We start from the raw sequence: 25,375 nt of genomic DNA, 5'->3' as shown, positions 1-25,375 counted from the left end.
CTTTCTCCTTCTCCCAATAAATTCCTCTCACCTCTTTATTTTTTTTATATCATCCCTTCATATTCAACTTACTGTGTGCCCTCTGTGTATACATGAACATACATAGGCCCATACCAACATATGTATTTATATACACATATACCCTCCTATACATACACATATGTGTATATATACATACATACACATATTCCCTTCAACTATTCTCATACTGAGGAAAGTTTTATGAGTTACAATTATCATTTTTCCATGTATGAATATAAATAGTTCAACTTTAATAAGTTCCTTATGATTTCTTTTTCCTGTTTACCTTCTCATGCTTCTAGTATTTGAAAGTCACATTTTCTGCCCTGGTTTTTTCATCAAGAATGCTTGAAAATCCTCTATTTCATTGAATGACCATATTTTCCTCTATAGTATACTCAGTTTTGCTGGGTGATTCTTGGTTTTAGTCCTAGCTCCTTTGGCCTCTGGAATCCATATTCCAAGCCCCTCAATCTCTTAATGTAGAAGCTGCTACGTCTTGTGTTATCCTGATTGTGTTTCCACAATACTCAAATTGTTTCTTCTTGACTGCTTGCAGTAATTTTTCCTTGACCTGAGAACTCTGGAATTTGGCAATAATATTCCTAGGAGTTTTCTTTTTGGGATCTTTTTCAAGGGGTGATTGGTGAATTCTTTCAATTTTCATTTTGCCTCTAGTTTTAGAATATCAGAGCAATTTTGCTTGAGAATTTATTGAAGGATGATTTCTAGGTTCTTTTTTTTTTTTTTTTATCATGGCTTTCAGGTAGTCCAATAATTTTTAAATTATCTCTCCTGGATCTATTTTCCAGGTCAGTGGTTTTTCCAATGAGCTATTTCACATTGCCTTCTATTTTTCATTTGTTTGGATCTGTTTTATAGTATCTTGATTTCTCATAAAGTGATTAGCTTCCAGTTGCTTCACTCTAATTTTGAAGGAGTTATTTTCTTTGGTGACTTTTTGAAATTCCTTTTCCATCTGGCAAACTCGCTTTTTAAGGCATTCTTCTCCTCACTGGCTTTTTGGGCCTCTTTTGCCATTTGAGTTAGTCTATTTCTTAAGGTGTTATTTTCTTCAGTGTATTTTTGGGTCTCCTTTAGCAGGTTGTTGCCTCACCTTTCCTGATTTTCCAGCATCATTCTCATTTCTCTTCCCAATTTTTCCTCTACTTCTCTCACTTGATTTTCAAAATGCTTCTGGTCTATAACCAGTTCATATTTTTCTTGGAGGCTTTTGATGCAGGAGTTCTGACTTAGCTGTCTTCCTCCCACTCCACACCTTGATCTTTTTTGTCCCCAAAAAAGGATTCTATGGTTTGTTTGTGCTTCCTCTGCTTTCTCATATTGCCAGCCAATTACTTGACTTTTGAGCTCTTTGCCACTGTAGAACTCTGCTTCCAGAATGGAGAAAGCTTTGTCCCAAATTGTTGGGGTTTTCACAGCTGCTAGAGCTATTGGGAAGGTGCCCTCTCTACAGCCCCCACAAGCTCTGGCTCACTGGCCACACACCCCAGGACCACCACCCAAGACTAAGATCCAGATCCAAGCAGGTTAAAGCAAGAGCAATTACCCTCTGAATGGCTGCTTGGTCCCCTACAATTTGCAGGCCAGGAGCTCCTGAGGCAGCCATGCAGTGGGGCTGCATAGCCACCACACCTCAGTGGTTTCTAGCACCAGGGCCAGACTGAGCTCTTCCGTTTCCCCTCCCCTTCCACACTGACCTATTTTATCTTTGGCATTTATGGGTTGAGAAGTCTGGAAATCACCACAGCTGCTGGTGATTCACTCTCTTGAAGTCTGCTCTGGCTGCTGCTGTTCGGGCCACCCTGGGGCCAGAACTGCAAGGCTGTAATGGGAATGCAAATTTGGAAGATCTTCCCTGCCCCTAGGCTAAAGTACACCTGAAGCCTGGGGTGGGAGGCTTGTTTTTCAGTAGATACTTTTTGATTGGCCAGAGGGTCAATAAGGTTGTTACATTCTCTGAGCCAGGAGAAGGCTATATAAGCCCTGATGTGTAGCTTTGTTTTGGGGGCTCACTTTGAGAAGTGTTCTGTGATTTGATCTGGATTCTGGGAAGCCGTTGTCCAGAGGCCCCCCCACTTTGAAAAACCCAGATGTGGAAACCCAGATGTTGACTGGGTATGGATGTAATGGTTGGACAGTTTGGAAATCTGTCTACTTGATCTGTTTCTGTCTTGATAATTCTGCCTGTATACTTTGAAGTTTGGGGTGCTGACCTTTTTCCCCTGAACAAGGTAAATGATATATGTCTGACTGATTAAAGTAAGCTTGTTAACCCATTTTGAGTTGCTTTCCTTTAACAAAGCAGATCCAAGAACCTGTGCTGGCAGCAAACCCTGAGGACGCTTGGAGTGCTTGCTGCTACAAAGGCTTACAAGGAACTGTGCTCAGCTACCAGCTCAGTGAGATAGACCCTTCCTGTCCACCTGCCAGGCTGCCTTCAGCAGGAGATTTGTTTCTGTCACTTTGTGGGTTCTGTAGCTCTAAAAATTTTTGGAGTCGTTTTTTTACATGTATTAGAAGCGATTGGAGTGGGAGCCAAAGACAAGTTTGGGCTTCCACTCCACCATCTTGGATCTGCCTGGTCCTTCATTTTCAAAGAGGACAATGACATCATGTAGGATGTCTTGACTCCTGTGTGAATTGAAGTCAAGCAGAGTTGCCCCAAATCATCTGCCTCACTTCACTCTCCCCATGGTCATCCAAGTGCAGCATCAGGACAAAAGTCTGATCAATGACGATGGGATGCAATGGGTGATCTTGGCATCTTCAATGGCTGATTAAGCTCTGAGTGCTCCCCAGTGCCTGCTGAAACAAATTGTCCTCATTCACCCATTCCACTGGGGCAGACACCCTTCTAACTCCTTAAAAGGTTTGAGGCCTGTACCCTCAACTAGGTTTAGCCTGTGAGTTTCCCAGAACGTAGCTGCTAAACATGCTTTGTGGAACCACAGGTGAGATTTGGACAAAGGTAGATAAGCATCCCTGAAAAGGGCTACCAACCCCTCCTGAACAACCTGCCTGGCACAAAGGAAGCTTTAAATGCCTAATCTGTCTAGCACTAGGGGGAGAGGGTAGTCTTCAAGGGCCAGCTGGTTACTCGTCACATTTGTTTCAATATTTTTAGGTGTGGTTCGGATTAGAGTCTGGAATTCTGAAGATTCTATCATCCCAGGACAGCTAGGTGACACAATGGATGGAGCACTGGCCCTGGCGTCAGGGGGACCAGAGTTCAAATCTGGCCTCAAAAACTCTAGCGAGATTCAAAACTTAATTAAGATTCTCAATGTTTTAACTGTGTGAAGGCTACCACTAATTGCGAAGGACTAAAGTTCAAGAAGTCTTCCAACTGATATCCCTCCTTATCCCTCTACTCCAATCCATCAGCCACTTGAACTGCCAAGGGGATCTTCCTAATCACCACTATGACCTGTCACTTCTTTGGTTTAAACTTGTGCTTCCCAATTCCTCCAGAATCAAATATAAAATTCTGTGTTATTAAAATCCCTTTTTATCACCTGGTCCCTTCCCTAACTTTCCAGTCTTCTGTATCTCACTCCTGCTCCCAAAGATGCAGCAACACTGACCTTTCAGTTCCTCATACATCTGACACCTCACCTTCCATCTCTGGGGCCTCCACACTCATGCCCCCCCCCCATTCCTTCTGAAAGGCTGTGCCCCATCTATTAACCCAACTGTACTTCCCAACACACCCTCCTACTGAGAATTAAAAACAACCAGCAGGAGCCTGAACATATAGGAAATGTCTTTATTTTAAAAAGTATGGGGTGGATACCTTACCCATGATGTGGGACATGAAAGTCTGATCCAGTAAACAAAATAAATACATGAACCTGCTTCACACTTTGGTTCTGGCATCTTACACAGGAGGGAGCCCTGGAGTAAGCAAATCTAGAGTATCCATATAAATATAGAATACTTTCTCTAAGAGTTCAACATTCAGTATTTGTCACAGAATTCTCTTTACCATCCTATAAGGCAAGTTCAGGTTAGTACGTACACACACACACACACACACACACACACACACACACCAGGCACAGGCCACCGGCTTAACATCAGTGCTAATCCAGGAAAGGAAAGAGGTGGTACAGGGTTAAGGGTTCAAGTTTGTGGCTTTATAGCTGGGGCTTGGGAGAAGGGTTGAAGAAGCCAGTAGAAAAGGAGAGAGGTGGGCCCTGGAGTGTGGTGGGGCTGTGAAAAGGAGGTGTGCCTCCTTCAAACCTCCTCTGCAAATGGACCTGGTAACCCCTCAGCAAGAACCCCCTGGAGTGCTAACAGTTAACTGGTATAGTTTTGGAAGGTTTGCCAAGCACTTTGATCCTCACAACACTGGAAACTGAGGCTGAAAGGTCAAGTGGCTTAACTGGGGGGGGGCAGGGTAGTGGATTTGAAGAGAATGCAAAGAGAAAGCAGAGCCCTCTATGCCAAATTCATCTGTCCCTTGTCTTTCACTTTATCTGGCATTTCCTCACCCAAGGTTGTTTGTATCTACACTTCTTATAGCTGAGCTAACTTGGCACAGACCCCCAAATAAATGCTTCTCAGACCAGAAAATACCAAAATGTGCCCCAACTTTGGCCTCAGAGGCCAACAGGCAGGGGGGAGGGAGCCTCTCCAAGAGGTCACTGGTTTTTGGGGAGAAGCACTTCCTAATTCTCACCTTAGCCTCACTGGTTTAGAGCTGGAAAGGGCTTTAGGGCCCCCTCATTTTACACATAAGCAAGGTAGAGGGATAGAGGGTTTAAGTGACTTTCCAGCTGGGGCAGGATTGGAACCCAGGGCCAACTGGGCTGGATTCTAAGCCCAGCACCATGTCCCCTCTAACCCAAAGGCTCCACACTTTCTCTGAATGCTCTGCAGATCGCAGCAGCTCCCCACTCTAGATGCCAGATTGTCCTCTCAGGGTCCCATTTTCCACTGGGAAGAGGTTTAAATCAGTTACCTACTGGTCCTGTGAAGTGTGCTAGCCAGTTACCTACTCCAAGATGCCATGCAAAGCACACTGCCATCTGTTCCAAACAATAAATGTGAGTGCTTAACCACTTAGAGGGGTCCCAGCAGGACACAAGGGTGTGATATAGCTTAATGTTTAAAAAATGCTTTTAATCTCAAGGGCTGATTGTCCATTTGACTAATATTCCCTGCAGAGGGTTAGTGTGGAGAAGATGGTGTCCTGATAAAGGCAAAAATACCACTTGAATTGTCAGGATTCAAAAATGTGATTAAAAAACAAATCCAGACTGGATTTCATAAGAGCTCCTGGTGAGGAGAGGTTAAAGTACTTACCCGGGGTCACAAAGTCAGCAATTGTCTGAGGTGGGATTCCCACCTAGGTCTTTGTGGTTCTGAGGCCAGTCCTTTATTCACAAGCCCCCCACTTTTTAAATTATATGAGAGCCAATACTGATCTCTACAGGAACATTCCTCTTAAAAAGAAAAATCCAATGAGAAAATGTGCAATACACAGATATTTGCTTTTACAGACATGACTTTTTTGAGGGCAGAGCCAACCAGGAGCCCTGATTCAGAGTGGGAGTAGGCCTCTGAATCCAAACCCCTCTTTACAAAGGAGGCATCTGAGGAAGAGAAGGTGTTCACTCTGGGTCAGAGGCAGCAATCTTGGGGCAGGAAGATGCCCAAGTCTCCTTTGGGCCTGCCAAAGCCCAAACAGGAGCATCCAGGGCAGAAGCAAGCATTGGTTTGAGCTCTGGCTTGGCTTTCCAGGGGGTGAAGGGGGAGGGGGTGTTAGGGTACTATTTCTGTGACTGACACCTCAACTCCCCTTCCACCCTGTTTAGACCAAAGATGGCACTTTATAATGCCTTTCAACACAAGGCAAGCTAGGCTGTCTCTGCCTTTGGTCAGCTGGCCACAATTTGGCCTACAGCTGTTGTCCATTGGCCAGAGGGTGGCTTGAGCCGTTCACAGGCAGGATCTGGGCCCGAGATGAGCCCCTAACAGGTAAGCAACTAGTGAGTGCATCCAGGGGCCAGCACAGGCCTCCAGCAGAGCCAACATCCCTGCCCAGGGTGCGCCCTCCGTAGCTGAGCACACAGAAGATGGGACTGGTGGGTGTGCCACGTCTTTAAAAGAAGCTTTTAATCTCAAGGGCTGATGGTCCGTTTCACTAATGGTGTCCACAGAGGAGTGTGTGGGAGAGTCAGCCCCATGGAGCTGAATCAGCCAGGCAACAATACAGCAAAGTCACTGGCCCATCCAAGGAGTGGGGAGGCAAGAGGAAGGGCCATGGGTATATACCAGCACCAGCCCCTGGAAACCCACCTGCTTGGCTGCCCCACTGGTCCCAAAGGTCAGGCAGGGAGGGAATGAAGCCATACACCATAGGATGTTTGGCTATCTGGGTCGGCCTGTGGAGAAAACACCCACTTTGGAGCTTGCTAATTCCAAGCACCCAGCTAACAGGCATTTGGGTGAGTTAACTGTAACAGTGAACTGTAGGGGGGTACTTCTCTACCACTACTAATGGGGGTAGCAGTAGAGAGCATGCACCTGGAGGGGGAATTCTTTTCAAAGCAGGACCCCAGGGCATTCTAGTAGGCCTCTCTGTGCATACGATGCCCATACACTCCCACGACCTGGTACCCAGGGCTCGGCCTTACCACCCATGAGCAGCCCTAGAATGAAGACAGGAACAGGGGGCTCAGCAGGAAGTGGAAGTGAGTAGCAATGCAGGTGTTGGGGTGACTCTCCCGCAAGTGAAAAGGAGGGATGCTTTGGAAGCTTCTCTCCTCTAGCCTCTCCCTCTGAGCTGAAAGTGAAGCCGGCACCCCACCCGACCAGTGGTTCCAAGGGCTCCGCAGCCCAAGAGCTCTCAGTGTCCTGAAGGCCCAACGCCTCATCATGCATGCGGACAACCCAACCCACGCCAGCCAGTCGCTGGGGTCTTCCCTCCCCACCCCCCCCAGACGCCAGATCCATGTGCTGAGCTGAGCTGCGTGCCCGAGGGAGGCTCAGGGGAAGCCAGGGCTAACGCAGCTCATTCAGGTTCTGATTCTGCAGGCGCTGCCGGGGCCGGTTCAAGTTTGAGTCATTGACATTGTCAAGGTCGAAGCCATGCCCATTTGATGTGGTCTGAGGCATGAACTGTCGGAAGATGCTGACGCTGCCATGCCAGAAGGTGGGCTCGGGGAGGCGGCCCACCACACTCCACGCCCGAGTCTCTGGATCAAAAGCTTCCACCACATCTGAGAGTTCAAACGTATTGTCGTAGCCACCAGACACATAGAGTTTCCCGCCCAGGACAGCCAGGCTGCCTCCCACGTGGACCTAAAGATCAGAAGAGAAGGGGTGAGGGGGGCCCACCACCCAGGAGCCTGGCGAGCCACAGCCATCCATCCAATAAGCACTCACTGGAGGCAGCAAGTCCTGGGGTCAGACCTGCCTTTCAGACTCACTGGCTGTAGGATCTTGACCATGTCCCTGAGCCCTGATCACAAAGTTCTCAACTGCCCTGAGGAAGTTTCTACCCAAAAGTCAAACCCAGAAAAACAATCCCTCAAAAAATTCAAGGCATAATACATAATAAATAGGCAATATACGTAATACATAATAAATGCAAAGACATAAGACAAGAGGCCCCTGCTCTCAAGGACTTCACATCCTACTGGGGAGATACAACATGAGGCACTCTAGTGTGATGAAAAGAGAGTCAGAGGTCCATAGCCCAGCAGTGCTACTTCTGTGGGCCTCAGTTTCCTCACTGGTAAAATGAGGCGACTGGACTTGTTAACTCCTGAAGTCCTCTAATTGATGGTCCTAGATCTCTGTTCATGTATAAGTAAAATCCAGGATTAAATGTAATGGGGACAAAGAGCTCTATGAAAATCAGAGGTAGGGGTGGCTTAGGTGGCGCAGTGAATAGAGTGCTGGCCCTGGAGTCAGGAGGACCTGAGTTGAGACACTTAACACTTACTACCCATGTGACCTTGCACAAGTCAGTTGTGCTAAGGAAGGAAGGAAGGAAGGAAGGAAGGAAGGAAAGGAGAGAGGGAGGGAGGGAGAGAGGGAGAGAGGGAGAGGGAGAGGAGGGGGGAAGGGGGGGGGGGAGGGGGGGAGGGGGAGAGGGGGAGAGAGAGAATCAGAGCAGAATACTATATGTACACTGTCAGCTATGGTCACACAATTGATGAGGGAGGGTCCTTTTTCTGGGGGTTGGGGAAGGTCATTTCCAGAAATGAATGACATTCATTAGAAAAGAGAATAAAGCTTTAAAAAAAAATTTTTTTTTAAAGCAATTGGGGTTAAGTAACTTGCTCAAGGTTATACTGCCAGTTTTTTTGTGTGGGTGTTAAGTATCTGAGGCCAGAACCAATTCCAGGTCCTCCTGGCTCCAGGGCTGGTGCTCTTACTCACTGTGCCACCTAGCTGTCCTGAGAATAAAGCTTTAAAAAAAGACATAAAAATTCAAGATAACTTTTCCTTTTTTTTAGCAGAGAGGAGTGGGCTTTGTGCCCAGTGTGTCCATCCTCTTAGAGCCCCCCCCCCGACCCCTTCCAAGTTTACCTGGTTCATAGAAGGGATCTTATCCCATTCATTCTTCACGGGGTTATACACATCGACTTCAGCAGAATCATCTCTGGGAGAGACAAACAGAGGGGGCTGATTAGTGGAAAAACAGCCTGGCCCACAGGGCTCTCGACCCAAGGTGAGACTCCTAGTCCCTACTACCCTTACTAGCAGTGTGGTCTTGGGCATGTTGCTTCCCTTCTCAGGGGCACAGTTTTGGGACTGCCTTAAAGTCCTTTCCCCCTTGAAATCCATGATCCCTGTGTGTGAGGCAGAGTGACAACCCCCAAGCTCCAGCCTCCTAATGAACAGCTGGATGCAGCTCTGTTTCCATGGGAACCAACAAAGCTAATGAGATCCAAAGCCACACAGAGAGGCAGGGTATCCAGGCCAGGCTCCCAGGCTCTGTTGTGCTCGGCCCTTGTCAGATCACCTTGGACGGCCACGTGCAGTCAGTTCTGGCTGTCCAGTATAGGAAGGTCACTGATAAAAGCTCAGAGGGCATCTGGGGAGGGGCAAGCGGCATGACAAAGGGTCTCAAGGCCATGCCACCTGAGCATCAGCCAACAGAGCTGGAGATGCTGAGCCTGGAGAACAGGATGTTTTTTTTTTTTTTTTTGGGGGGGGTCCTCAGTGCCGTCTTCAAGGGCTGAGCAATGGCATGCAAGGTGTGGACTGGTTCTTTCTGGCTCTGGAGGGGTGAATTAAGGAGGCACAGCAGAGAGGCAAACTTGGGCTCAATGTCCCCCACTACTCAGAGACACCCAAAACCAGAGTGGGTTACTGCGGGAAGCAGGGTCCTCATCTATGCTCTTCAAGAGGAGGACGGGCGACTGATCACTTACTTGCTAAGGAGGCCAAAGGAGCGATGCCTGCTTAGATATGACAAAGACTGGCTAGATGGTCCCTCAGGTCTTTTCCTACTCTGTGCTCCTTTGATACTATTCAGCAAAATTCAAGATCCCTTCACCTCAGGAAGGTAATGATCCTGAGAAAGCTGGTCCCCCAAACCAGCCCCCCAGTACCAAGCTGGATTCTGTCTAAGACCTGAGGTCAATGACTCACCAAGAGGGGGCTAGACATTCACAACCAAATAAGGGACACAGAATGGTAATAGAAAAAATAGACAATTCTGATCATTTAAAATTTAAACTTAATTTAAATAATTTAGACAAATTGGATAATTTAGCTTCTGCACAAACAAAATCAATGTGACTAGAATACAAAATGAAACTACTAATGGGGAAGCAAGGAATCCGCCCTCCCGGACCCTCCCCCCCAATCTCACTGCAGGTCTACTATCCAAAGTATCGTGGAACCTGGGAGTTGGAAGGAGCTCAGCAGCTCTCCAGTAAGGGATGGCCTATGGGCTGGTAAATGTTTAACCATAAGCTCTACAAAACAAAAGCCAAAAGGGACCCATGACACCCTTTCACGTTTATTTTGCATTATTAATATTATCTCCATCATTTTCTTACAAAATCTGGACAATTAACAATAAATCTAGCCCTGCTCTACAGCACCTAGCATTTCTGGGGTGTAGATATTCACATGAAAATTTAACAACCACCGGCTCTAGCAAGCCAATATAAGTTGGCTCCAGCCCCTTACTGTGTCTAGTCCAACCTATCCCCCGAAAGGACCTCCCCTGCAATACACTCAACAAGGGGCCATCCAGCCTCTGCCTGGAGATATCCTCAGAGGGCAGATGCAGTACCAGCTCCCTGTTCTGTTTTTGGAGAGCTGCCATTGTCAGTGAGTTTTTCCTGATATCAAGTCTCAATTATCCTCTTTAAAAACTTACCCCCTGCCCCCTGCTCCTGGTTCTGCCCTCTAGGGTCAAAGAGAACCCAGATTTAAAGAAAGAGGGCCCTCAGTCTCCACTTGGCTCAACCCTTTCAATTTACAGGTGAGCAAACTAAGGCCCAGGAAGGTTCAGTTAACCCATGGTCGAACACATAGGAATGGCAGGTAGCAGAAATTTGAACCCAGGTCCTTTGGTTCCAGAGTCAAGGATCTTTCCACTGTACCACACTGCTAACAAATGATGAGAAGGACCCAGACAATCCTTCAAATACTTGGAAATAGCTACCATCACTCTCTTCTGTTCATAGAAATACACACACATATCTGACAGTGCCTACATGTATTTATAGGTGTTAGTATACACCGACTACTGCCTATAGTCCCTCCCCTTCACCCTGATCCAGGTAACCCCACCAAGGAGATTCCCAGACAGGAAAAAGATTCTACACATACCAAAATACCCACTGTTGTTCAGTCACATCCTGACTCTTCATGACCCCAATTTGGGGTTTTCTTGGCAGAAATACTGAAGTGATTTTTGTCATTTCCTTTTCCAGCTCATTTAATAGATGAGAAAACTGAGGCAAACAGGGTGAAGTGACTTGCCCGGGGTCACACAGCTAGTCAGTGTCTGAGGCAAGATTTGAACTTGGGTCTTTCTGACTCCAGGGTTGGCAATCTATCTGCTATACTCCCTAGCTGCCCCTAAAATGTTCATAGAGGGTACTTTTTGTGGTAGCAAAAGCTGGAAGTAAAGTAGGCACCATTAACTGGAGAATGACTGAATAAACCATTCTATGAAGGCAGTGGAATATGGTGCTATGAGATGATGTAGGAAGAATTTAAAGAAACTTAGTTTAGACAGGTATTCCTAAGAGGCAAAGAAGAAACACAGTAATGTAAAGGGAAACAAAAAATATTGGAATTCAGATTCTTCTTGTCTCCCAAGTAGCCACTAACTGCCTCTATCTAAAGGCAAAAGAGATTCTCAGAGTTCCCCTAGGACAACCCCTTCATTTTACAGATGAAGAAACTGAGGTTTCCAGGGGGCAGATTACACTTTCATGGGGGACGCAGCTCCTAATGAACACAACTGCCCAAAAGGACAGTGCTTTGCATATAGTAAATGCTTAATAAATGCTTTATTCATGCATTCATCGATCAGTCCAGCACTTAAGTACCTATTATGAATCAAGACCCATTGCTAAATGCTGAGAGAGAGAGAGAGAGAGAGAGAGAGAGAGAGAGAGAGAGAGAGAGAGAGAGAGAGAGAGAGAGAGAGAGAGATTATTTTTTCTATTTTATAGATGGAAAAACTAAGCCTGAAAAGGGCCTCTATCTGGAGCTAGAATGGATCTCAGAAGCCCTCTTAAGTTCAAGCCCCTCATTTTACAAATGGGTGAACCAAAGCTCCAGAGAGGCAGATTTTACTTCCATGGAGAAAAGCTTCTCATGACCCAAACTGTTCAAAAACACTGGCTCTTCTTCAGATGGCACGGCACAGTGGAGAGAATACTGGACTTGGGAGTCACCAGACCTGAATGAAAATCCAACCTCAGGCATATACTCCCTGGGTGACCTTGGGCAAGCCTCTCCTCCCCCCCTCCCTGAACCTCAATTTTCTCATCTCTAAAATGAGAGGGTTGGACTACCTTGGATGACCTCCAAGAACTTTACAGCTTAAATCTATGACCCTGCTGGGGGTCTTCAAGTGGGGGCTAAAAAGAACAACCACCTTCCAGGAATATTGTAAAGGGGCTACCTGTTCAAATGAGATAATATTTGTGTCTGGCACATAGTAGGTGCTTAATAAATTCCTGCTCTTCCCCTGCCCTCTTTCAGCTCATTCTATTATTCTCTTTTCCCAAAACTAAACTTTGTTTTGGATCATATTGGTGGAGCAGCAAAGAAAGCCTGGAATCAGGAAGCTTCCTGAGTGCAAATCTGGCCTCAGACACAAGTTGTGTGAACCTGGGCAAGCCATTTCACCCTGTCTGCCTCAGTTTCCTCATCTGTAAAATGAGCTGGAGAAGGAAATGACAAACTGATTCAGTATCTCTGTCAAGAAAGCCCCAAATGGGGCAGTCAGGTAGCACAGTGAGTAAGAGCACCGGCCCCAGTGTCAGGATGACCTGGGGATCGAATCCAGGCTCACATACTTAGCACCACACCCAGAAATAACTGGTGGTGTAACCTTGAGCAAGTTACTTAACCCCAATTGCTTTAAAAAACAACAACAACAACAAAAAAAAAACCCAAATGTTGGGCCAGGGAGAGTAGGACACAACTGAAAAACTACACAACTTTATCCTACACTATTCCAAGTGACCAAGAAGCCAGAGTCCTGATGGGGCCCAGCAGGAGGCCGAGATGGCCTCATTCATGAATTCCTTATCCAGCGAGCCCTCCCTTTGGGAGCCCTCTTACAGGGCCTGATTTCATCTGGGTGGGAGGAGTCAAGGCTGGCCCCCTGCCCACAGCACATTCCTTCCTCCTCTCCAGTCATGAGGATGACAGGTGAGGGGAGCAGGTGACATCTGCTGCGACTCTCCAGCAAGGATGAGGACTCTGCTCCCACCTCATCGGGGACGCAGGAAAGAGAGATGCAAGGGGACAGTACTTCTTTCCCTCATTTTCCCCCCAACGAATTTAAAATTAAAAAACCTTCTAATGCCACAGAAAATTCACAGGCTTATATGCAATCCTCTTTTTTTGTTCTTTGTTCACAAAATGTTCCTGTTTGTGCTTCATTACAAAGACTACTAAATATTTTAAAAATATAATAAAAACGTGTATTTATATGTGCATGTATGTGTGTACAGACAGAAGTACACAAACACACATTTTTTAAGAGGTCACCTGCTGTTGTACATGCAGATGGAGAAAGTGAGGAGAGAAAAATAGGTCTGGCAAATTCAGACACAAGTGTAATGAAAAAAAGCAGAGAGGTCAATAAGAAAACCACTTCTCAGGCTCCCACAGGGTCCCAGAGACCCTGCAGCTGCTTTCATACCTACTTCCTCTCTTCCCACATCTGAGGTGGCCTTCTGTAAGGAGAGAGAGGGGAAGGCCTGCTCTAAGAAGCCAGTTGATTCCCCACCTCTCTTTTATTCTTATTCTGAAATGAACACAAAATAAAATTTCCTTTCCTTTAGACTGGACCTTTCTCTCCCCCCAGCTTGATGAATATAAATTTGGAGACACACCCACAGAAATATATACCCCTTAAAAGAAGAGCTAACATTTACATGGCACTTTCAGGTTTCCAAAGGACTTTACAAGCATCATCTCATTTGATCTTCAACCCTGGAAGGTTGGTGTGATTATTAACCCTATTTTACAGATGGGGAAACCAAGGCAGGCAGTGCCAAATGGACTTACCTAGGTCATTTAACCTCTGGCACTTAATTACTTGCATGGTTGGTGTCTGAAGCATGGTTTGAACATGGGCCTTCCTGACTCCAGGTCCAGCACTCTCTGAACCAAACCAGCGAGCACCTCAAATATCCTCTATATTCAATGTAGACCTGCGGGTCGGTTTACACAGCACTTTATTTAAGGTATGCCAAGCACTTTTTATTACTCCCAACTGGACAGATGAGGAACCCCGAGGCTTGGAGGGCTGAGGCGCCCTGCCCAGGATCACACAGCTCCTACGCTCCCAAGGCAGGATTGAAATCTGGGTCTTCTGACCCCCCAGACCAGTGACACCACAAGAGTAAGAACCATTTTCCCACTCATCACTAGAGCTGGATGGGAACATGTATGATCTCAGAAGAAAAGAAACCTACCCAAGACACAAAACAATCAATGAACTCACTCTGGTCTTGGGCATCATTTCCCTGGGGAGAGGTAAGGCTGTTCTGATCGCCAGTGTCTGTTTAGGGAAGCTATGTGGTCAACAGACACCCAGGGGGGTGTGAGGGGCTTCTGTGAGGGCGGCCTGGGCAGCCCAGCTGGCACAGGCTTTGGGCCAGGCAAGTGGAGACTTGATGTTCACTGTCCTGAGCTGGAGGCAGGCCCCTGGGAAGATCTGCCCTCAGGTCGACAGGAAAGGACAGAACATTCTCGCAGGTGGCCGTCCCTGCGGCGCCCCACACCGAGTAAGAAGGGGGCTGTAACTGAAGTCGAGAGCTTTCTGAGAAGACCTATTTATAGCTCCTCAGGCTTTCTATTTGAAGAAACCTCCTGAAGCTGGGCTTGGGGGAGAGGGCAGAGGGCCAGCTAAGTTTCACCCCAGTATTTCTTGAGAAGAAGAGGGGGTGGGGAGGGCTACTGGGGGCCGGGCATTCCTCAGATGGTTCAGGGGTGGCACTGAGGCCGAGGAGGCTTGCAGCAGCAATGAAAGGTATAGAGCGACCTTGGCAAGGACATGGGCACCCCATGTTCTGGGCTCCACATAGACAAATACAAAGGGGCAAGAGGAGACCAAAGAAGTTGTTGATAACCTGACTGACCAACTCTGACCCCTCCACAAAAAACAACAAAATCCGAAAAACAAACAAAAACTCAACACTCCTCAACTGATAACAAAAGAGAAAAAGGAAACAGGCACTGTAATCAGCCCCGGAGAACTGATAAGGAGGCTGGTCTCCCAGCTGGCTGGCCTCCCTGCCCCCCTCTCAGCAGAGGTGACCACAGAAGAGCCTGTCACATGCAGCTGCTCTTCTGGTGGGCTTTGCCGAACTTTTTGTTACAAGGAAGGGTTCGATAAGAAGTGGGGTTAAGCCAACAATCTTTATTCCCCTGTCTGGCCCCTCCAGCCAGTCCCATACCTTCCTCTCTGAATCTCATGGCCTGAGGGAGTAGGGGTGGTTGGAGGCCCCTCACAATTGGGCTCCAAACTCTTCCCTGAATAACAAGTGTACATCACTCCTCCCTCACACATTCTCTCTTTCAGCCAAGGTGCTCTACCTGTAGTTTGCCAAATCTCCTGCCTCCAGAGTTTTGCCTAGCCCTGGAATATCCTCTCTCCCCTCCTTTGGCCTTCTGGAATCCCCAGCTTTCTTCAAACCCCATTTCCAGCACTTCCTCCTACACTGGCCCTTTCCTGCTCATCCATTTCTAGGACTCCCCACCTTCTCCACATAGTACTCGGTATTCATATATTTACATTATTTTAGAAGCAGCTGGTAGCACAGTGGAGAGAGCTCTGGGCCTGGAGTCAGGAAGGCCAGAGTTCAGATTCAGCCTCAGATATTCACTAGCTGGTGACCCTGGATAAGTCGCTGAACTTGTTTGCCTCAGTTCCTTTACTGCAAAATGGGGATCCTAACAGCACCGACCTCTCAGGATTGCTGTGAGACCTTTGTAAAGCATTTTTCAGACCCTGAAGTGCCAAAAAAAAAAAAAAGCCATTTTTTACTATTCCACTCCTTCAAGGCCTGGATTGGCTTATTTCTCGTGTCTGATGTCCCAGCACCTAGAATAGTGCCTGGCAGATTTAGCAGAGGTCCGGTACACATTCGCTGTGTATTATTAATGATAAACAGCCAGGCAGTAATAATAGCTAGCATTCATATAGGGCTTTCAGATTTGCAAGATATTTCACATGGCATCTCGTGGGATCTTCCAACAATACTAACAGGTAGGGCCTATGAGCATCCGCACTCTACATACAGATGAGGACGCTGAGGGGGAGGGAGGCCATACCCCTTACTTGCCCAGGGTCACACAGCTAGTAAATGACCCAGTCAGGATTCAAACTCGGGTGTCCCCAATTCCAAGCCCAGCTCTCTAGCCAATGGGCCCCCAAGATGTCACAATGGGAAGGGATGCCATTTCCACACGTGGTCCCTCTGCACACATGAGGCACACAGAGGTAGAAGATATGGGGAGAGGGGAGGATGCACCAGTATATGGCCCTCCTCTCTGTGGATGCCCACCGTGGTAGCTGGCTTTGGAGGCTGAAGGCATTAATCACCAGTCACCCTGCTGGGAACCCTCTGCCCTGTACCAGGGTCCCAGGACTAGAAACTTAAATGGAAGACAGACAGACAGACAGTGCCTGGCTACCCTGCCCTAGGCACGGAATCTACTTAGGAGCCTAAAACTGGGATCTGCTAAAAAAAGGCTGCAGGGAGAGCTCCCGAGTCCACAGGGCCTGCTTCAGACTTAGGAGGAATGCTGGATGGGCGAGGACTCTGGAGGCTTTCCTAGATGCCCTGGGCCCAGAGCTAGCAACCAGCCCAAGGGTTCCCGGACTAGATTCTCCCTTCTCTTCATCCAGAGCCATAGAACTGCCCCCTAGCTGCAAGCCCTGGGACCCCAACCTCTCCTCTCCCAAGGCTCTTCCCTTGATCAGTTGTTTGTAAAACTCAAAACAACCTGAAAAGAGACCCCTCTAAAAATAAAAAACATGCATAGCCTCTATCCAAGGCAGGATTATAGAGGCTCCTGGAGGGCATCTCCTTTTCTCCTGATCCATTTCTTTGGTATGGGGATATTTCGGGTAAGGAAACGCCCTCCACCAATGCCAATGGTCAACAGCTCTTGGAGCAGGCTGATGTGGCTGGCCGGAGGCCAACAGCTCCGTCTAGAGATGCCGTGGGGACACCAAGTGACCAGCTGTTGTCAGGGGAAGCTTGGACCAGAGCCCCCTGACTCTCTGGGCAGTTCTCTAGCCATTACATAATGCTGCCTCTCACCTCATACACACCAGGTACTTAATGGAGGCCTCTTGATTTAAAAAAGAAAAGGCCCCAACGAAATGCTTGGTGGCTGTAATTGTTGAGACTGGCCCTAGAAAAGAACAGAGTAAAATGTCCGCTTGTCGACTCCTAGGCTTGGTCAACAGCCGGCAGCGGCTGGTTTGGCTGGCCTGGCTCCTCTTTTTTTATCCTTTGCTCCCAAAGCAGCTTTCCCCCTGCTGCCCTGCTCTTCACCCTGTATCTCTCCTGTTTGTACATATCCGTGGGATTCACATCTTCCCCATTCAAACAGGGCTCCTTCAACTCTCAGCGCTTTGAACACAGTAAGTGCTTAACAGATGTCCAGAGCGGGAAGAGACACTTCTTCTCTTGAAGTTCTCATTGGAGAAGAAGTGGCCATCTGCTCTAATGGCCTCGTTTTACAGAAACCGAGGCCTAGAGAGTTTAAAGGGATTTGTTCAAGGTCACCCACAAACTAAGTAGCAGAGATGGAACTGGAACGCAGGACCTCTCACAGTCAGTGGTCAAATCTGGCCTCAGATGCTTACTAGCTATGAAACTCTGGCCAAGTCACGCAACCACTATCTGCTTGGTTTCCTCAACTGTAAAATGGGGATCGTAATAGCTCTTACTTCCTGCAGCTGTGGCAAGGATCGAAAGAAATGATATTTATAAATGCACTCAAACACGGTGCCTGGTACACAGGGGGCACTTAATTTATGCTTCGTCCATCCACATGGTCTCCTTCCACTCCGCCATACTGCCTGAGTTAAGGGATGGTTCACTGGGTAATGAAATTAAGTTGATTTGAAAACAAAATGGTAATCAACTTTCCCCCGCCAAAGATAAGATTCGTGACTTCTGTGTTGCCTGGCTTTTATACCAAGGGTTGGGAGAGAACAGCCTACGTTCAGACCGGTATGAGATTAAAACCTCATTACAATACCCTTATGATGCCCTCAGATGTAATGTGGGTTGTGAGGGAAGGAGGACATAAGCCCAAACCTACAGCGCCAAGCCCGTCACTGACATGGCATCCCGTTTCCCCTTTCACCACCAGAAGTATCCCTACAAAGAGACCCAACTTCCCACAGAACAAGCCGGTCTCTGCCAGTCCAACTTACATTTCAGAGTAGCCGAATGCTTTCCCCAAAGTCACACAGAGAGCTGGGGGCAAAGCTGGGACCTGAACCCTAACCAACTTCAACAAAGGTTCCACAGAAGAGCTGACCAGCTAGGCTGGGGCCCCGGCTCTGGAATCTCCCTGGAGGAATGTGAGAGCAGATGGGGCAGACCACCCAGGAGCTGCCCCCACATGGCCCGGGAAGGCTTCAGGCACAACTCACCTCACAAAGTACATGAGTCCGTTCAGGGTCACCGTCTTGGGTGCGAAAGACCAGGGCGGCAGCTGCCCACAGTTGACCAGGGACCACAGGTCGGTGTCTGGGTCGTAACACTGAATCACCATGGTCTCCTTGCCCGCCAGTGAGCCAATGGCGAAGAGCTTGCCACGGCAGGCCGTGGTGGAGCAGTTGTCCATGGGGTAGGGCATGGGCTGCAGGGCCTCCCAGGTATCAGTGGTATGGTCATAGCGCTCCGTGCTGTCCGAGGCGATGACATAGAGGAGCCCATCCAGAACCGTGGAGCTGTGGTACTCTCGAGCCTTCAGCATGGGCGACACCTCTGTCCACTCGTTCACGCTTGAGTTGTACCTCCAGACGCAGTCATAGAGCCGGGAGCCATCAGAGCCTCCTAGGAGGGAGAACAAAGGAGCCAGTGAGTCCGGCCCATGCTGGGAGAGGAGGATTCCAGCCAGCCCTCACTGCCCTGGGGCTTCTCAGCTTGAGAATCTATTTTGCCCTTACAGAGTCAAAACTTGAGTGGAGTCTTCACTCTCCAAGACCTTCCAGCCCCAATTCCTTTCCTGCCAAGAACCAGGGGACCATTTCAGCTTCCCCAACATGCCAGAACCAAGGAGGCAGTGCCACAAACACACCTCCCGGCTGCCTGACCTTGGGGGAGGGTACTCTGGGCCTCGGTTTCCTCACCTGTAAAATGAGGAGGGGCTGGGTCTACCTCTGATTCTGCATATGTTCGGAACCTTAGAAATCACCTTGAGGGCCAATAAGGGAAAGAAACTTGCCAGTGAGTTAGGGGCAGAGCCAAGAATAAAAATCCAAGTCCCTTGACCCAAAACCCAGGGCCCTTTCTGCTTCTCCATTCACTGCTCCACTAGGGAAGAACTTAGGATCCTAACTGGAGCACAGTGCCCGATACACAGCATGTGCGTAATAAATGTTCATTCACTGACTGACTGGAGGGACCTCAGACAAGGAAACTGAGTCCCAGGCAAGTGAGAGCATCCCAGAGGTCTTCTAGTCCAAGGCTCAGAGTGGAATGAAGTGCCCAAGGTCATTCAGACAGCTGGGGCAGTACCTGGATCTGAACCTGTCACCCAATACCAAATCCTGCGCCCTTTCTGCTGCTGAGGCTGAGGTTGTCACAGAGAAGGGAGTCCTACCAGCAGAGAGTAGGGCACAATGCCAGCTGTGGGCCCTGGGGAAGGGGCCAGGACGGACTTCTCACTTCCTCAAAGCTAGAAGGTCACTTGGAGGTCCCTGAGCCCCAACCCTCCTCCATCTGACAGATGGAAAACCTGAGGCCCTAAGGACACAGTCAGTGGACAAGGGAGGGGGTGAACTCAACTCTTCCCGACTCTGTCCACTACACCTGCCATTCCTGAAGGTCCCAGGTCTTGGAGGGAGGGATTCCCAGCAGCTCAAAGGGCCTAGATTCAGAAACAGTATTTTCCCAAGAAAACAGAGACTGAACATTTTTTCCCTAAATAAACAAAGCCTCCTTGACCTTCAAGCCAGGCCTCCACTTTAACTGGACAAAGAACCAAAGTCTGCATAGGACTTCTCTCTTCTATCATTCCTAACAATTCAAACCTTTGGGGAAGAAAGCCAAGCCCCTCTTCCCACCTCAACATACCATCTGCTCTCTCTTCTAGTACTGAGCCGAGGCTGATGCCCCGAGAGACAGCAAAAATCACCTTTGCCCATCATGTCCTGGGACATGGAGGCCTTGGAAAGTGATGCTTAAAAGACAATCGCCCCAGGGGGCAATTCTCAACTCCAAAAACTTAGTGGCTGGACAGCACAGAGTAAGTATTAGGTAACCTAACCTCTCACAGACCGTTTCTTTACCTGTAAACTGGGAACAAATACCTGTGCTGAGAGAAAACGGTGATGAATAGTGAAGTTAAGACCTTTGCTTGTGGGACCCTGGGAAAGTCACCCCAGGTAATTAAGAGTATGTTGCACTGGCTGAAGAGACAGGTCCTCACTAGGAGTTCTCCATCTAAAGTGAAATCTTGGGTCAGTTCTCTCCCTGGGAAAGACCAGAAAGTGGGACCTGGATCAGGTGAGAGAAATACACATACATTTCCCAAGTGCTACAGAGATGCTGGTGATTCTTCTAGGGGATCCCTCCCTTTCAAAGCTTAAAGAGCCCCATTCAGGAGGCAGGCCAGACAGTCCCATGTGGAATGGGCAGGGAGCATACTTCTACATTCCCGTTACCTTAAGAGGCAGTACAGACAAAAAGAACTTTTAAAAATAGCACTAGAAAGATTCAACAGCAACAGTCTCAACACTATTTACAGACAACTGTCCCTAACATTTGATGAGACAAACTGCTCACCTGATATTAAAACTACTCTCCCCAACCCAGGTTACTTGGGTAACAGTGTCAGAGAAAGCCTCTTTGTCTGGGAGATCCCCAAGGGTAACCCAGAGGGGGCACCCCTCATCTTTCTATGGAATGCTGCTGCTGCTGGGTCCCCACCCCAAGTCTGAACAGTTGTTAAGCCTTCAGACACTCTCCCAGTGTTCTCTGAATGGGAATGGTTTTCAAAAGACATTCTGGAAGTCGGCATTCTCCCTCCCCCGGAATCCCCGGCCAGGCAGCTGTACTGAAGAGAGGCCAGGGCCAGTTCTCTAAACAAAGAGAATTAGTTGGCTCAGCTGTTATATTAGGGGAAGAGTGTGCAGGAATGGGGTCTGTTTGGACCTCTCTGGAAAGAGATTTCTCTGCCCCCAAACTTTTAGCCTAGGACAGACTGAAGGAGTAGTGGCTAGGGTCAACAAAGTGGCTGACCTTGCACATGACTTGTATGTGCAGGGGTCAACTGCATTCATCTCTAACAGCTCTGGAGTGCAGCTGCAACCCACACACACACACACACACATCCTACCAGCAGACAGCAAGGTCTTGCTTAGAACACCAAGTTCTTTTCCTAGAGCTCCCAAATCAACCTTCGAAAATGCACAGACTGCCAGAACGGGAAGGAAGCCAAGACACTTTCTGGTTCAACCCTCTCCCTCCTCATTTTTTTAAACAGAGGAGAAAACAGGAGGGTTTTCCAAAGTCAGTCAAAGGACTGGATGGATTAGAAGCTGGGTGCCGTCTCTTCTCTACCACAGTAGTCTACTCTACAAGCGAGGATGATTTCACCTTTTCAATCCATCAACAGTTATTAAGCACCTACTAAAACAACCAGTCCTGTGCTAAATTCTCATGGACAAGATGGAGCTCCCAGGCATTGGGTGGGGAGAGAGTCAAACTACTCCAGATTATAGACTTTCATTAAGTAAACTGAATTTTGAAAAGTTAAAGGCATCAAACTGTCCCAGAGATCAAGGTTCTGGAAAACTTCCCAGAGTCCCTCATTTCCAAGTTAAACCTGGATCCTCTAGATACCACAGGTTTGGAAGCCCAAATACTTTACTTTGATAATCTGGGTCCCTAAGATGCCAAGTACGTAGGCTGAAAATTTAACTTTTAGCTCTCTGACTGGGAAAGATGGTAAAGATCTGTTTGACTTGGGACTTAAAAAAAAAAAAACACAACAAACCCAACCCATCCTATCCTTGCCTAATAAAGCTGCCCAGAGAATAGGGCTCATAAAAAAGATGGGTGTGCTGTGGACCTTTTAAATAGGATTTTATTAAGACAAAGAAATGGAACCAAGAGCCCTAGGCTGGCTGGGACCCACCCAGAGTGACTCGGCATTGCCTTGGGTTCTCAGCCAAGTTCACTGGAAGAAAATCAGTTATCATGTGACTATGTTTACAATCACAGGGGTATTTCAGCCTAAACACCATGTGACTAGAAGCATATATCAAATGCATAAAAGGTGACTGACTCAAACCCACTCGAAAAAAATATTTCCTGCTGAGAGTCCCAGGGAAGAGCCAGTGTCAGGCACCCAGTTAGTCCCCAAAACAGGAGAGGCCAGGCTGGGCAGGGCGAGCAGGTGGAGAGTCCCACAGGATGGCAAACTCAGTCTAGCTATTAAGTTAATTAGGGAAACAATAGAGGCTCTTCCCCGGCGGCGTGGGAGGAGGGAGAACTGAGACTGGCCCAGTGGTGTCAGTCCAACTTAATTAGAGACTAGGACTTAGGGGATCTATCCTGAGAGGGAGAAATTTTGAATCTGGTTGGTCAAATTTGGTGAAACAAGGCCCAGATAGGTAATAGACAAAATGCCTGAAGGGGAAGGATGTCGTTCCTCTCCCTAGCCCCCGACCCATCTTAGACAAATCTAGGGCGGCTTTGAATTTTATAACTGCCTTCTTTCCCTGAGTCGGAAGGTTTGGGGGCGTGCACAAGCCCTCGGTCGATCCTGGGTCAAGTGGCCATGCCCACGTTCCCTAAACAGGAGAGACCAAGGAATGGCCATAAATCTGGTCTCAGTTGCACCTCAGTCAAAATGACAGGTCTGCATGAGGTCTTTAAGGGACGCTGCTGCCTGTGATTCTGCCCTTCAGATGTGGGCTGCAAACTGACCCTGGGCTTCGCCCTCCCCCCCCCCCATCCTCACCAGTGACGTAGATGTCGTTGCCCAGCGCTACGATGCTATAGCCCCCGCCCAGATGGTCCGGGAACTCGGCCAGGTATCGCCACTGGCCGGTCTGCGGGTTGTAGCAGTCCACGGTGACCAGCTCGTCGCAGTCCTGGTCGCAGCCGCCCACGAGCACGAGGATCTCGGCGAGGCCGGTGGAGGGGCGCGGGCGCATTCGCGGGCAGGGCCCGCGGTCGTGGCGGTCATAGCGCGCTGCCTGGAAGTCGCGCGCCTCGCGCAGCAGGCGCAGGCAGGGCGGGCAGCGCGCCACGAGCGGCTCGGCCTCCACGTGCGCCAGCAGGTAGAAGCGGCGCACGAAGGGCAGGCGCACGGCCTCCAGCAGCTGCGGCCAGTGCGCGGCGCGGCGCGGCAGGTCGGCCCGCACCCAGCGCAGCGCCAGCTGGTAGGCGGCCTCCTCCTTGGGCACGCACAGCCCGTCGTCGCGCAGGTAGCGCAGCAGGCGCGCCAGGGGCAGGCGCTCCAGCTGCTCGGCGCCCAGCTCGCCCACGTGGCGCAGGATGAAGCGCTGTGCCGCGCCCGCCAGCCCGGCGCAGCTGAAGGCCTCGGCGAAGTCCTGCATGTCCAGGCAGTTGGTGAGGTCGAGCTGCTGCTGCAGGAAGGCCCCGCACGCCTCCTTCACGGCCGGAAACTGCAGCAGGTCGGCGGCCCGCAGCAGCGGCTCGGCGTTGTCGCCGCTCACCGCCACCCGGCCCGTGTAGCTGAAGTCCAGCAGCAGCTGCAGCATGTCGGGAGGCACGCCGTGCAGCCGCACCCGCTCGGCGCGGCTCTCCCGTAGCTGACCCGCGAACATGGCCCGGAAGTAGGGGCTGGCCGCCGCCAGCACGGCCCGGTGCGCTGGGAAGTCGCGCCCGCCCGCCGCCTCCAGGGTCACGTCCAGGAACTTGCGTTCGGCGCGCAGCTGGCTCAGCCCCCGGAGCAGGCTCAGGGCGTGCGCCGGGTCCGAGAAGGGCAGCACGGCCAGGGGCGCCGGCCTCTCCATACCTCGGCGGGGGATCGTCTGCTGGCCCGTGCCAGTGCCGGTGCCCGTACCTGTGAGAGAGACGCCCAGCTTAGCTAAGCTCGGCTCAGCCCCGGCGCGCCGCCGCCTCTATAAATACCTTCCCTGCTTCCTTTCCCTCCCCCGGCCGAGCAGCCCAGCCCACGTGGCCGCCAGGGCCCCGCGGAGAGTCCCTCTCCCAGCCCGCGGCCCCCGCCCACTTAACCCTCTCCCCGCTGGGCCGCGGTCGTTTCGGGAGAGGCTCCCGCTGCCTTCCCAGGCTGGACGCGAGATCCCCCAACCCCCTCTCCCGGTCCCGCACTGTAACCTGAGACGCGTGATGCAACCTCCCCCTTCTTCCCGGGCTTACGGAGGAGACAGGAGTAGTGTGCAGCGGAGCCGGCCTGTCCCCGACTGGCTCTCCAAGCGGCCTGAGTCACCGGCCCGCCCCTCTGCAGGCTCATCCGCCGACTCCTCCCTCAGGCCGCCCCACGCCTCCCCACCCTCCACCCCTACTTGGACCGACCGTGCCAAGGGCAGTGGGCCATCCCCCGATAAATCAACGGCCCGCAGGGAAAGGGGAATAAACTATCGCAGGGAGCTAAGCTCGGTGAACCACGAGCCTGGGCAAACGCGGTGGGGAATTAAATGCCTCATTGGCCAGCCTCGGCAGGGGGTACTCCCTTCCCCCTCCTCAGGCCCCCTGCCAGGCCCATCACTCTTCGGTAAACACAAAGAATTAAGTGCTAAGCACCTGGACCGACCATGGCTGGGCACGGCTTCCCCAGACTCAGGACACAAGCATTTCCCAAATGGAATCTTAGGGGCAGCCCCTAGCGACTCAACTTCCTGGAGAGTCAGTAACTTTTGACAGAGTGACTGAGTGTCTTTAGTCATAGGATTCTAGGTAGCGCTAGAGGAGGAGTCTTCTAGATCTCCCACCACACTCCCCCTCACTTCAAGGAGACACCAAGGCCCAGAGAGTTTCCCAAGGTCGCAGAGAAAGGGTAGGGAAACAGCCAGGTTTGGAACAGGGTCCTCTGGCTTCCGGGCCAGCACTTTACAGCAGGCCATCCCTTCTGGGAGCCAATCAGAGCAATGCATTCCTTCCTCCTCCCCGGGGCTACCTGGAGGTGTGTGCTATCGGGGAGGTAATGAAGGTGGGAGAGCTTTTGTAAATCGTATCCACCTTAGAATCAACTCTGGCTCTGACTACGAAACCCAGGGCCACCTGGGGGAGGGCGGAAGAGGAAGTGGGGAATAGGAATTTACCTAGCGCCTACTACGTGCTCTCTAAGCATTTCAGAAATATTATCTCAATCGATCCTCTCAACCACCCTAAGACAAATTACAAAAAGGTGCAGACCTGCTATGGTAGTTCTGGGAGTTTCCTATTTCGATGAAAACACAGCCCTCCTCCCC

The 25,375-nt window shown here is 49.7% G+C and overlaps 1 protein-coding gene across 2 annotated transcripts in view; it reads right to left on the bottom strand.

Annotated features, from left to right (window-relative positions):
• Positions 1 to 3,797: 3,797 nt before the first annotated feature.
• KLHL21 (kelch like family member 21) overlaps positions 3,798 to 25,375 on the bottom strand; it is a 30,753-nt gene continuing 9,175 nt past the window's right edge. The window contains exons 1-5 of one of the 2 annotated variants that reach the window (XM_069079206.1): positions 24,324 to 24,459; positions 22,936 to 24,006; positions 18,395 to 18,800; positions 8,590 to 8,662; positions 3,798 to 7,353 (exon numbers count right to left, since the gene is read on the bottom strand). In XM_069079206.1, coding sequence (XP_068935307.1) covers positions 7,054 to 7,353; positions 8,590 to 8,662; positions 18,395 to 18,800; positions 22,936 to 24,006; positions 24,324 to 24,417 — 1,944 coding nt within the window. In that variant the 5' untranslated portion in view covers positions 24,418 to 24,459 and the 3' untranslated portion in view covers positions 3,798 to 7,053. Of the gene's footprint in view, positions 7,354 to 8,589; positions 8,663 to 18,394; positions 18,801 to 22,935; positions 24,007 to 24,323; positions 24,460 to 25,375 lie in introns of those variants that run through there. The other variant, XM_069079207.1, reaches the window with a different exon arrangement.

This window comes from Petaurus breviceps, unplaced genomic scaffold (genome assembly GCF_028583685.1).
Source record: "Petaurus breviceps papuanus isolate PSGF00001 unplaced genomic scaffold, PetGlider_PUasm1.0 91041, whole genome shotgun sequence".
Lineage (NCBI taxonomy): Eukaryota > Metazoa > Chordata > Mammalia > Diprotodontia > Petauridae > Petaurus > Petaurus breviceps.
Note: the sequence above shows the minus strand (reverse complement) of the source record. Positions and strands in the feature narration are given on the sequence as shown.